General features: G+C 35.7%; 1 protein-coding gene across 1 annotated transcript in view; it reads left to right on the forward strand.

The window, feature by feature from the left end:
• The window catches only part of KCNH8 (potassium voltage-gated channel subfamily H member 8), a 175,687-nt gene that overhangs the window by 124,613 nt on the left and 37,305 nt on the right, over positions 1-13,769 (forward strand). Inside the window, exons 8-10 of the mRNA XM_058809446.1 lie at positions 6,012-6,209; positions 10,917-11,116; positions 12,864-13,113. Coding sequence (XP_058665429.1) covers positions 6,012-6,209; positions 10,917-11,116; positions 12,864-13,113 — 648 coding nt within the window. The remainder of the gene's footprint in view (positions 1-6,011; positions 6,210-10,916; positions 11,117-12,863; positions 13,114-13,769) is intronic.

Genomic DNA, 13,769 nt, shown 5'->3' on the forward strand with positions numbered 1-13,769 from the left:
TACTTCTGTAACACTACCAGTCTCATCCATAGCCATGTTATGTCTTTCTAGTTTAAGGAAAAAAATCATTAAATTCAGCATAATAAAGACCACACTCTGATAAGAACCATATTTTTCAAAGCTAAAATAAATGGTATTTAGAATAAATTATTTTGAGACTTTAACATTTTTAAGCCATCTCGGTACTTGAGAAATATGTTATTGTCTTTATCATATTTGTTTTCCTTCTCTTTTTAGGTGTCCACTCTTTGCAGGAAAGCGTGTTAGCAGAATAAAGATCAAGGGAACTAGATTAATGCCAATTGTTCCTGATTGTCCTGCAGCCATTATAATTATGTCTGTTATATTAATATCAAAATCACTCTAGTTTAAATTTCATGCATTGCTAATTAACTTTTACTTATCTTGAATACCAGCTAATTTTCTTAAAATATAATCCTCTTGGCCAGAGCTGTTCCTTTGTACCCTGTACTTGTTGACATATCATATAGACGTACTTCTGATTTCCTCTTACACAGACAAGGCTTATTTATTGTCTTCATTTTGAAAAGAGCATAAATTCATGTCCTTTATTTTACTAGTGTGCAATTCTGCCCATTTAAGCACAGCTGGAGCTGTGTTTTCACACTCTCAGAGCCTGTAACTATGTCACATTTTCAGGACTGTGTCTTGTTTGGTGGGGTTTTTTTGGGGGGGGAGGAAAGGGGAAAGGTTTACAGGGGTGGTGTGTTATTTTTTCCCTAATTCATGTGAAAGAAAAGCCTGATTCCTGTTCTTCGTTCTTCTTATTGACCCAGTCCAGTAACATCTGGCACATTTCTGTCCATCCAGAAGCAGTGGTAGGATGCTCTTGTCATCTCTGGTGTTCTTTAATCCTAAAACCATCTGCTCTGGTACCTGGGAGCCTCCCCTAACAGGACAGGCAAAGCTCCACTATAAATCAAACCTGTAACCAGATGATCAGGTTTTGCGACAATGAAAAAGTAACAGCAGTATTCCGCAGGGTGAAATAGTAGGAATGCTGTTGTTTGGTCTATTAATAGTCTGGGGAAAAACCACAAATGTTTTAGCAGGGAAAAACTGCACATGTCAGAAAAATTTTGGCTAGACAGAGATAAAAAACTTTGAAGCTCTTGTGAAGAATCTGAGTAATCACCATGAGAACAGAGGCAATGATTATTCAATAATTTAGTCATACACACAAGAAGTAAAATGATTTCATCTTATACACCTTTAGATTCTGAATGTGTTATATCAGTCAGCAACATCTAGAGAGTAATTGTGCAAAATTCTTTGGAAGAAATCTTAAAATGAAGCTACTGTTTTAATGTCTAATGAATGATAATTAGGGTTTGATATGGTAAAATGTATTCATTATGCTGTTCTAAAAGATCTCATCTGAAATGCAATATTAGCTCTGGCCTCCCCTCTTCAAATGAACTTTAGCTATGATACATTCTGAGGAAACCATACAGACAGTTGAGGGAAGTGAGTTGGACATCTAAAATCAAAGAAACTGTAATCCCATGTGCTTTTACCTAAAAAGAAGGAAATTCATCTACTTGGTCTCTCTTCATAACTGTTCTGCCTAAAGGTTTATTTTGTGGAGCTTAATACAAAGAGATATAGAGACGGATACAACTGGGAATCTTGGTTCATTGAGATCAACAGAAACTTTGACCATTTTTCCCCATTTAAAATGGAAATATGAGATGTTTATTTGCAGATCAGAGGGTGCTGCTAAGTGATGAAAGGGTGATGTACTTTGCTGTGCAAAACTACAGCTCTAGATCTGAAATTAGGAGCTATCAGCAGTGATCAGGGACAACTGAAGTAGGAACCAGCACAGCTCTCAGGCTACACGGTGATTTTCATTTAAAAATGCATTCCAGTGATGAAGGATCTAATTTTTCTTGTACAGTTTTTATCTTCTCCTTAATGGCACTAAACTTTTCACTGCAACACACATTAGTAGTCATAGGATAGTGACTTCTGTATTAAAACTTAAAATCTTTTAATGTCAGAAGGCTGCATATGCTAGAGTTCAGGACATTTTTCTATTATTATTTCTTTTCAGTTGAGTCAAAAAAATAAAACAGCCTCAGACATACTCCTTAAATATAATCCCCACTAAATACAATACACAATATCCTTCAGTTAATTCCAGCATTTTTCACTACCTTTTGTCTTTGTCTACTATTAGCTTAGTATTGCTTATTGTCTCTCCTCACTAACATGAAAGGGCCAGGTATTGTCTTGCCCTGAATGAGATTGAAATACTGTTTAGACATCAAAAAAAGTGGTTATGTGAGAGCAGACAGGCTTTTCTACCTTGATATTTCCCATAGGAATACTTGAAATCCCTAAATTTGATGTGGAATCACAGCTGAGAGAAGCTCAGCCTTTGTCTCATACTTTTCTCTTTCAGCATCATCACTGCTATTGCTTTCAGACATTCAGGGATGCTTTCAGAGGCACTTCTTATCCACACCTTTTTACTCTTCTTTACACTGTAGTGCAGAATAAACCAGAGACCTGGGGCTTTTTTTAAACTGGAAAAGAAAATGTTGCTCTTGTTTTTAAAATAAGTACTATAGTTAATTAATGCATTAGAAAAAGGAACTAATTTCTAAGTTTTTTAAGTACCAGACAGTATTTTGATATGTTAAGTGTCTGGCATAAAAGGAAAAATCTCAGTAGTAGTATAGAATGAAGCTCCAAATTATAGGGAGTATTGTACATACCCAAGGCAGAGAAAGCACCAAGCCAGGAGAAGGACTGATTTTCTGGATGTCTAGCAAATGAAATAATGTGATTTACATCCAGTTTAAAAGTATGTCATCTATGGAGGTTTAAAAGCTTTTTTTAGGCTTCTGCTGATACTTGAGCACTTCCCAGATATAAGTAAATGAAACTCAATACAGATTCTTACAGCAATTTTCAAAGTAGCCTAATGGAGCTAGATATCCAATTCCTATTGACTTTTCCAATGGGACTTGATTACTTAAGTGCTCTTTTTCTCTTTGAAAGGCCTTCCTCTTAATTATGCTAATTGGTGCTTTAAAATGTTTTCAAAGTCAGAGAGCTGTGCCTAGACAATGCTAATTCTGAACCAGACACGATTCATAATGCTAAATTCTAGGAAGCTCCCTCTGACTACAAGGTATATTTATTTTTCTCTTCTTCCCTGAGGGCAGAAATTAATTACTCAAGCTTGCCAGAGAATCTGCTGAGAGCTGTTACCTACAGGAACTGAAGAGGAAAATGCATTAGTCAGTGATGCTACCTCATGACTATTTCCATTGGCTGATGAAAGTATTTACACCCAACTGTATCTTGCCTCTACCCTGAAACTGAAAAAAATATAAAATGCAGCGCTATCAACAAATATGAGAAATACAGTTGATCTGGAAGGTATTGCAGCATTTTATATGCTCTGGCTGGAACACCACTTTATACAATTTTTTCAGAAGTTCCTGATTAGGATAATCTCTGCCAGCCAAAAGAGAAATGAGAAGCTGTAAACATGGTCTTATCTACAAGTCAGAGAAATGTATTTTTGCGGTTTTCCCTTTCAGAAACACATTTTCTATTCCAAGTCTAAATCTCTAAATACATTTACTTCATAGCTTTTCTTTACATTGTGGGCATGATTTTAGCAATCATTAAGAAATGCTAATCATTGCTAACTACTGCTGGTTTAGCTCAGTGATAGCCATATAGCCTACTAAGGGGATGATTTGTCTGACCTTCAGTTATACCACAGAACTAGACACTGGATACTAAACTCATCCCAAATACTGGTATCTTGGCCAGAAGTGTTTGCTAGAAATCCTAATATTATTATATTGGTACTTTAGTATAAAATTTTTGTAGAAATATTATAGAAACTTCTACTGATTGACACAATATAGACACATATCTTTGTACCTCACTTTTATTAGTAGCATGAATCCTTTAGGAGCAGTAATGTTTCACTAGACTTGGATGAAAACCTTGAAAATGAAGTGAGTTGTAGAGAAACCAATTCACATATATCTCTCAGTTAAAAAATGCAGTCATCCACCTTTCCTGGATAGCACTGGAAATGCATAAAAAGTGAGAAAAATGGAAATACACAGGCTGAGAATCAGTGGGTTTTAGAACACTCTGAGGCAGGAGATTTTCTCCTGAAAGGCATATCAGTTACAGTTCTTTAAAATAACTTATATGTTTCAGTTTTGCAACTGAAACAATCTTGAGCTGATCTTGGACTTTATGATTGTATTACTTTACGTTAGGCTTAGATAGACTTTTTTAACTTTGTCCTCTCTCTGCTAGAGATTTTCTTAGGTTTTTATTCTATGCTCTTTAATGTTTGTGGTTACATTCCCTACTATAGAAATATAGGAGTTCAATCTGCCATACAAAGGACCATGCTGCTGTTGGGGAGATGTAGTGTAATCTCAGAAAAACAGTAGTGCACAGAGTACAGGTATTGACTCATCTAGGCTTCTTTTTTACTTTTTCCCATTTTGCTCTACTTTCATTTTAAATAATTGGGAGCCACAAATATAAAATAGCCCCACTTGATCAATACTATCTATCCAGGAAGAATCAAGGAGATTTTCAAATGCTTTCCTGTCTGTTGGCAAGGTAAAACATCCTTCTCACTACTGCCATTGTATGACAATGCCAATTGCTTTCATTTATGCTTTTGATCAAATTCCCTGTCCTGCACAGACTGGATCAGCAGGGCCATGGCCAGACCTTGCTGTGCCATTACCCAGCCCTTCTGGCTGAGCTTTCTCTGGAGAACAGCATGCCAGGCATCATAGAGATGAGCATGGGAACAACCATGGTTCAGCAGGTCTTCTCTAGGTGCTAAATTCCTACAGATTTTCTTCCCAACTTAATTGGAAGAGCTGGGACAGATACTCTAAATGTACCCCCTGCTTTTGCAGACATTCTGTGCAAAGAGATTTCCCCCAGTTCATATTTGGATTCATCGAATGGATGACTCCATGGATTCTGGCTGAATTCATGGATGCTGACTGAAGTGGAGAGAGAATAATCTTTAGGAGGTGATTCAGTCTGTCACGTCCCATCTAACAAAGGGGGATCCCTAAAGAACTTTTCTAAAAATAAAACTGTCTGTCAGGACTATTTTCTTTTGGCAGTTCTTCCTGTATACCCAAGGAAGATTCCCAATCTCCCAAGCAAGCTGTTTAATAGGCAAAACTGGGCACACAAATAGATTTTTGTCCTACTTTTTTCCCCAGTCTTGATTTTTGCAAAGAATTGTGTTTATGCAATTCATTCAGGTTGTGCTTTCCAGCTGGATATTTTTTCCTGCATTGTTGCTTTGGAGTTGTTTTGTTTTTTTTTTTCAAATATCAGAGGCAGTAGCTAATTCTGCTTTCTCTGGTGCACATAGATGCGTTTATCAAAATGAAAGGAAAGATTTAATGAACAATTTAGAAAATACTTACTGAAGCATGTTTTGAAAATTAATTCTGGTTTGTAAGTTATGTTTAGTTCTTTGAATCTTTTCTACTGTAAAAAGAAACATGTGAAAAGCTCTGAATATGTAATTACTATTATAATGATTTAGTCTTAGAATGTCAAAAAGCTTTCCAAGCATTAATTAATGGAAAGAATCAAATGATGATGCATTGTTGCTGCAGTGCTATTAGGTGAAGATGTTTTTTTAGTGACTTAATGGATTTTATAAATTATATAATTAGACCTGTAATATGCAATTCAAAACCACTTGATTTCAATGCAGAAATACAATTCTTATCATAAAAAATTGCACATAAAAATAAATATCCCAGAGACACAATACTTAAAGTGCTGCATAACTTCCCAACGTTTAATGGTCTTTTTATTCTTGGAGTTATGTGAAGAATATAATGTTTTTTAAGTAGATTTGTGGGGGTTTCTAGAACTGTTTTATTAATATAATGTAAAGTTTTCATGGTGGTGTCAGTATTATAAAAAAGTAACTCTTTTTATGCTTTGTTTTGCAGGTTGGCTTCATGAGCTAGGAAAACGAATTGAATCTCCTTATTATGAGAATAATACACTTGGAGGCCCATCAATCAGAAGTGCCTATATAGCTGCCCTGTATTTCACTCTCAGCAGCCTCACCAGTGTTGGCTTCGGAAATGTTTCAGCCAATACTGATGCTGAAAAGATCTTCTCCATTTGCACAATGCTGATTGGGGGTAGGTACAATTAAGTATCATTTAAAACCTTTCCAAGGAGTAGGAAAAAGTCAAATAAAAGCTGAAATTTTGCTAAGTTCCTTAAAAGAAATCACAAACACAGAGGAAAGCTTAATAAATTTAATTTAAAATGGCAAAAGAAGGAAATAACTTTGTTTGGTTTACACTAGATAGACTCTCTCAGGCAGATATATTTCTAAACTTTTGTTCACTTATGGTGAAGAAAGATGGTGTTGCCCACTGAAATGCAAGTTCACATTACTAACAGAGGAAGTGGCCCAGCTGTGTTGGGGATTTCAGTCACTTGTGGCAGGCACTTTTCCAGAGAGCCAGGTATGATGTGCCCACCAGCTGCAGCTCCATCCCCACAGCAGCCCTGGGAATGGTGATGAGGGGAGGTGTGCAGCCCGCAGGACAAAGTGTCTGTGAGCTGGTGTGTATCCTCATCTGAAGGACCAGACCAGAAGGAGAGGCAGGACAGAGCCAGGAGACTGTTTGGTGAGCCTTAGCGTAAAAAAATTTAAAACTGCCGTTCAATTGTCATTGATAAACATTTGATTCAGAATTGAATCAGAATGCAATTTTTTTGTCATATTTGGAGCTCTTTGTAACATTTTTATTTATGCTGATTACCTGGTTGTACTGTTGGAGTAAGCCACATGCTCATTCATGGTCCCCTTCCTTCTGCTGAGGCACCTGGGGGCAACAAGCAGAGATTTGCAAGCCAAATCCTTCAGAGAAAGTACCAGAAGCTCTGTCTATACATTCATCATCCTCCCACAAAAAATCTGATGTGCTGATGAAATACATGATGTGTACATTATACAACTCAAAGGTGTCACACTGGCCATGAAGGGTAAAAGCAAGTCACTGCTAGAGTACTCTGTCCTCCCTTTTTATTTCTGCTGGCTTAGCTGTTCTGGAAATACTAGTAGGTGTTTCTCCAGGGCTGGTCAGTAAAGCCCTGGGTGTTAGCTTTGCACTATAAATTCTCCTGGCAATAAGAAACTGGAAATTTGACACTTGAAAGTCAGAGAACACGATGAATTACATGTAACCTATATATTTGCAGCCTTAAGTGGTAAAATAATTTTTCAATGAATTATTTTCCTTTTGCTCAGTCCTGAAAATGAGAGGCAATAATATAATGAATCATCCAAGAATGAAATAATTTTGGTTTTCACAATGTCACAAAACCATGAGCAGCTTATCAATTTCTTTTGGTGGTTGCATAAAATTATAGTTTTAAAATACACTGTGGTCTCTGTTCTTTGGGACTTTCACTACATAAAATGTGTTGTAATGAAGGAAGGAGTTTCCATTTCTATCAAGAAATCAAAAGATCTGTATAAGGCAGAGATGAATATTTAATTCACTTTAATATGGCAGAGCTTTCATAAAAATAATAGAGTAGAATATAAAAGTATCCTATACATTTATTTAATCCAGTTATAACAAAATTTCACATTTATTTCTTGTAATATGCTTGTATATTTAATAAATTGTGAAGAACTAGTTAGGTGAGTGGAGTAAGAGGGAACTGATGACTGTAAGGTGAAGTTGCTTAAAGACAAGTAGGTAGGAGACTGAATTTATATCTGCAATGGTCCAGTGAACAAGATATGTCCAGGTAAAAAAAGCAGAGCAGGCCAACCTGTAGCTGTTTTCTTGAGGAATCATATTTTAGATACTTTTGAGAAAACTCAAGGAAACATAAAAGAAGTGGAATGACACTGTGAAGATTGGTGAGCATGGTTTAGAAAACTCTGTTAGGAATAAAGTGCTAATCTGTATGCTTAAGGACATTATGTCTTATCATTCCTTAAAACCTATTTTAGTGTATCTTCTTGGCTGATATTTAATTTTAAAATTCCCTAATGGAAAGTGATGTTCTAAGAAAAATTGGTGTCAATTTTCAGACTTTTTGACCAAGCCATTAGTTAATGAAATTTCAGGTGTAATGGATAAGGTGAGTTAGTTTATCAGTAGATTTTGCTGTATCTCTTTAATGTATGGCACTAAAAACTGAAAAAAAAAAAAAGAAGTAAATTTAATTAAACCTTGAAAAAGTTGAAGACAGAAAAAAATGTAAACTTAACAAATAAATTGCATATAGAATACTTTTTTCATATTTACTGGCCTCTTCACATACATTTTTATTTTGAAATTTATAAAATTGAAATTTATAAAATTGAAATTTATAAATTTGAAATTTAAATTTTTAACAAGTCATATTCTGAAGATGAAAGATCTTGTTCAATACAGTAAGTCTTCTTAAAGTTGGAAAGAAAATTTACTTATTAAAATGTAACCAGAATTCCTGGGACACCCAGCATCTAAAATATAGATCAGATCTGCCCTCCAACAGGTGATCATACCATATTCTGTCTTATACTCTTCTTTCTTATACTCTCATGTTCTTTCAGCAAATAATGTGTATTTTTGCATTCAAGAGATTGGAGGCCTACTCTAGTAGCTCCAGTCCTATATGGGATCAGAGGTGTTCCTCTGTTCCCTAAGCAAAATGTGATTTAAATTACCTATTAAAATAAAGGCCACTGCTTGAAATATAGTTCCTAGAAGTTTTGAACTTGTCCTACTTGAGTTTAGAGAGAGGTGTAATAGGTTTTGTTACAGAAAGTAGGATAAGTGTATGATTATTTGATAAAGAATTCTAATGCCTGTCACAGCCAAGAATAGCTTGTCATTATAAGAAGCAGTTGCCTTCCAATGTATATAGGCAAGGACAGATTCTACCACAATAATAAAATTCTAGGTGATATTTGTGCCTATAATAACATCACTGAGATCTCTCCACTGTCAGCTCCTAACCTTGGAGGCTGATGAGGGACTTATATCACATGTGAATTTTATATTTGCATTCATACAGCACCTAACACTTTATCCCACCCCCTTTTTAAATTGATTATTGCATACTTAAAGAGGTTACACTATTTCTTTAACCTATTTATCTGTGTCTGGCTGAATTGTTTCAAACCTAGCTGTCATATTTCTAATACAATATTCTGTATCTAATATTATACCAGTCCCTCACATTCTGTTGCTCTAGTTTCTGACATTAATGACTTAGCAATTCACTGCACCATCATGAGCAACCCCTAGTTGTAATAGCTAACTATTTTTAGAAATAAATTTCCAGTTAGGCTTACTATTCTTACTACATCCATAATCCTTTTCTTTTCCTGCTATTTCTACACTGCAGTTCTTCACCTACTTTTCTGCACTCCTTCACAATAAGGACATAGATATTGTTACCAACTCCTTTGCATTTTTCTCAGCCTGTAAAAGTTTTCTAACACTCCAAACTACAGAATTTCTATTATTTCTACCATTTAAAAGTGCATCCTTTCCTCCTCCTATTTAACCTTGTCTCTTCTCATTTACATTGGACTTCTGTAAAGTGACATACAAGGTCAACAACTTGTTTGTCTCATTTATAAACCAATTCCTTTGTCACTCTGAGAAGTCAGTCTGCTTTCTTTCAAGCACCATAAAGACAGAGGTCTCTTTAGAGAAATAATCAAGTTTTTTAGTATTTTTTTAAATCAGCAGTTTGTAGATGTGTATGTTCTATACATCAGATCAATATCACATGACAGACAATTTTTGCAGTGATATTTCCAACTCAAATAAGCAAACATATTTCTGCACAGACAAACCCAGATGACCTATATTTGTAAATATTTCTTCAATTTTGCTTCTGGGCTTTTTATTCCCAAGACAATCACTAATTCCAGACAAACTCCAGGATGTTAGAGCAATTTTAACCATATTTGACCCTGTCCAGCAACATAAGAAATCAGGTTGTCTCCTCAAATGATTCTTTTAGCCTGAATTTCTGCTTTAAAATGGGGTTGTTTTCTGACTTTTTTAAATATCCCACCCAGAATATGATACATTTTAAAATGTTATTTACAACCTCCTTCCTCTACATTGGTAATTGTTTTTATTTACATGAGTTCTCTGAAATCTATTACATTCTGTGTAGTTTCCAGTTGACCATTTGAGTCTAGTTTCCATACTGAGTATCTCATTATTTTCTGAGCATACCTGCCTACTTGTGTTCCTTCCTGTGCTTTTTGCAAAGGCCTGCAGTGACAGCACAAGTGGGAATGGTTCAAACTGAGAGTAGGCTTAGATTAGATATTGGGAGAAATTCTTTACTATGAGGGTGGAGAGGCTCAGGAAGATGCTGCTGAGGGAAGTTGTGGATGCCCCATCCCTGGCTGTGTCTAAGGCCGGGTTGGATGACGCTTTGAGCAACTTGGTCTAGTGAAAGGCATCCTTGCCCATGGCAGGGTGATTGGAACTAGATGATCTTTAAAGTTCTTTCCAACCTAAACCATTTTATGATTCTATGATTCTGTGCTCTGTTTTCCTTTTCTCTTAGACTATGAACTTAATTTGACTTAATTATTTTGTTAGGTACCCTGACTAGATAGAATAAGTTGTTGTTCTACCCTGTCCTATGACAGTGACTTGTAGTGTCTCAAATATGAGGAATGAATAATCATATTAATACTACAGTATCAATATACCATTACTCAAGGAGTTTTGTATTCAAAAGCTTTCTTATATCTCTTAATCAGAAAATTTTTGCTCTGTGAAGATGCTGTTTATGTTCTGTGTTAAGTTTTATTGATCAACAAATCACTCCACACTGCGTGTAATTTCTGTGCTTCCTAGCTCTGATGCATGCCTTGGTGTTTGGCAATGTGACTGCCATAATTCAGAGGATGTACTCCAGGTGGTCCCTTTATCACACAAGAACCAAGGATTTGAAGGACTTTATACGGGTCCATCACCTGCCACAGCAGCTAAAGCAAAGGATGCTTGAATATTTCCAAACCACATGGTCTGTCAATAATGGAATTGATTCCAACGAGGTAACCAAATAAGGGGGATTTGTGTTTGATTGTTTTGACTATGAACTATGACTATGAGGCAAAGAGGGGGGTAATTTTTCTTTTGTAATGCTGTGTCTTGTGTGAAGTTACATAGCAAAGAAAACCATGCCTAAAAATGAACCTGGATTATCCCAGGAAGAGGGTACACAATTGAAAAAGCAGGTTTAAAACATCAGATAATGCAGAAAAATTCAGTCTCTCTGTGATTCTCAAATGCTGAAGAGGCATTCATCAGAAACCTTTTAGATGAGGCCAGGAGAAATGCTATAATGGGCATTTCTATCTTTCAGTAAACAAAACATCTACATGGGAATTTTAGGTCATTTGTAAAAGAGGGACTTTGATACCCTTTCCTTCTTCCTTCATCTTACTTATTCCAATACTATAAACAAATTATTTAGGCTGAATTTTTATATTATTTATATCACTACCTTTTGAAATATTGCACAGTGTAACTTGAGAGTGAAATCAAAGACATATTTCTGGTAGTGTCTGTGCTTGCTTGTTTTAAATTACTTATCCAGGTTATGTGTTACTGTACTGCAGGAGAAATAATGGCTTCTCTCTGCTGGAGTGTTATTTGAATGGAGAACTCCCTTTAGGCTTCTTGTTATCTGTGTTATAAAACTCAGTGGTCTCTAAAGATAATGTGGAAATAAGCAGAAAGATTTGGGGTTTGGAACATTCTTTTCCTGATAAAATCTTTTTGTGTTGTGCACAGCACAAAGAACGGGATTTTCAACAGCATCTTAGCAACAGAAGGAGCTTAGTAAGATTTACAAAGGTACAAAAATGACTTAGATGTCAAAGCTTTCCTAGATGTGGTTAATGATCTCCTTCAGCTTTTGTACTTTCTGTACCTTTAGTCACACTGAAAGTGAGTGACTGCTGTACTACAACCACAGCTCCTGGAGAGACCATCAGTCTTTCATTATATCCCTTCTATGGATAAAGCACCTTGTCCGAGCCCACCTGGTCAAGCATTGGCTGATTGCACTGTTCAGATGCCACATCCCTTCAAACTACAAAAAAACCCTGTATTTTGTGGACTTGCAGCTTGGAAGGAAAAATGAGACCTCATGGTCTTTTAGTTTCCATATGTTCTTCCATTGAACGTGCAACTTGTCTCCATTCCTTTCCCACCCCTCCTTCAGTGTCCAGTTACATTATTAAAAAAATAAAAATAACAACAAGAAAAAAAAACACATTTAAGGCTGGGGTTTTTTTAGTTATTCCTGTGGCAGTGGTTTCACTATAGAAGAGGTAATGTTACATATTGATGAATTTTATAAAATTCTCTGTTTTCATTGCATATGTCACTGTGTACAATGGTGTACCTGAGCAGCCTACTGTGTTCTATCACAGAGAAGAACTTCGATGAAATTAAATTGTGCATTAGAGGGGATTCATACAAACAATATTGTTGACCTTTTTTCCTGAGGTGTTTTTTTTTTTGGTTTTTTTTTGGGTTTTTTTTTTTGTGAGGCTTTTGGGGATTTTTTTTTTTTTATAGTAAAAAGACATTTATTTATTCATGTTTTTCAGGAATTTATTGTTAAAATTTCTTAAAATATCACATCTCATCAAGGGGATAAGAAAAATCAGAGGGAAGTATTTGCGACAGTATGACGTGCCCCACCACTAAATCAGTCCACTTCTGCAAAGGTGGAAACAAATAATTTTACAAATTTTCTCTTTTTCATCATTTTTTTCCTCTTTTGGACAGCTTTTAAAAGACTTCCCAGACGAGCTGCGTTCAGACATCACCATGCACTTGAACAAGGAGATTTTGCAGCTTTCCCTTTTCGAGTGTGCCAGTCGTGGTTGCCTCAGGTCTCTGTCTCTGCACATCAAAACCTCCTTCTGTGCTCCTGGGGAATACCTCCTGCGGCAGGGAGATGCCCTGCAAGCGATCTACTTTGTGTGCTCAGGTTCCATGGAAGTCCTGAAGGACAGCACTGTGCTGGCAATCCTTGGTATGTTCGCAATCATGGATCTCAGAGGAAGAACTGTCCCCCAGTGCAGGAGAACCTTCACTACTGACTGGTGGCTTAGCGTGTCCTAATTGTCTGATGAGAAATACTTTTTTTTTTGTTTTAATCTGCAATATCTATTCTATGTAAACTCCTATTTTTTTATTTTTTTTTAGTTTGAATTTCCTTCTATTTTGACCTAAAGAGCTTTCCATTGCCAGATTGTTAGCTGTTCAATATTTCACTTCTGGTTTCCTTATACTTATTCTCTCTTATTTTCGTGTAAACACGTACTTGCAAGCTATTGACACTGCTTGCTGCTTTCTGCTATATTTGGTGGTCGTATTGATAGCTCAAAGAACATTGATCATCAGTGCCTAAATCTTTCATGAAAATTAGTGTCCAGGCAATGCTCCCATTAATAAATATTGGCAAAATAAAATTTTACTCTAAAGGAATAGAATTATTTTATTATTATTTTAATATCTGTTTAATATCTGTTTCTAATAACTTTTAATATTCTTATAAAACAGAGTTAAATATAACATTTCCTTTTTTGCTTTTCTTCCTGTTTTGTGGAATTACACTAGACCATTGATAATGGAAGCTTCTGGTCTTCTGTAATTGAATTTCATTTATTTTACTAAAATGCATTTCAT

The sequence above is a fragment of the Ammospiza caudacuta genome, chromosome 1, assembly GCF_027887145.1.
Source record: "Ammospiza caudacuta isolate bAmmCau1 chromosome 1, bAmmCau1.pri, whole genome shotgun sequence".
In the NCBI taxonomy this organism is placed as follows: domain Eukaryota; kingdom Metazoa; phylum Chordata; class Aves; order Passeriformes; family Passerellidae; genus Ammospiza; species Ammospiza caudacuta.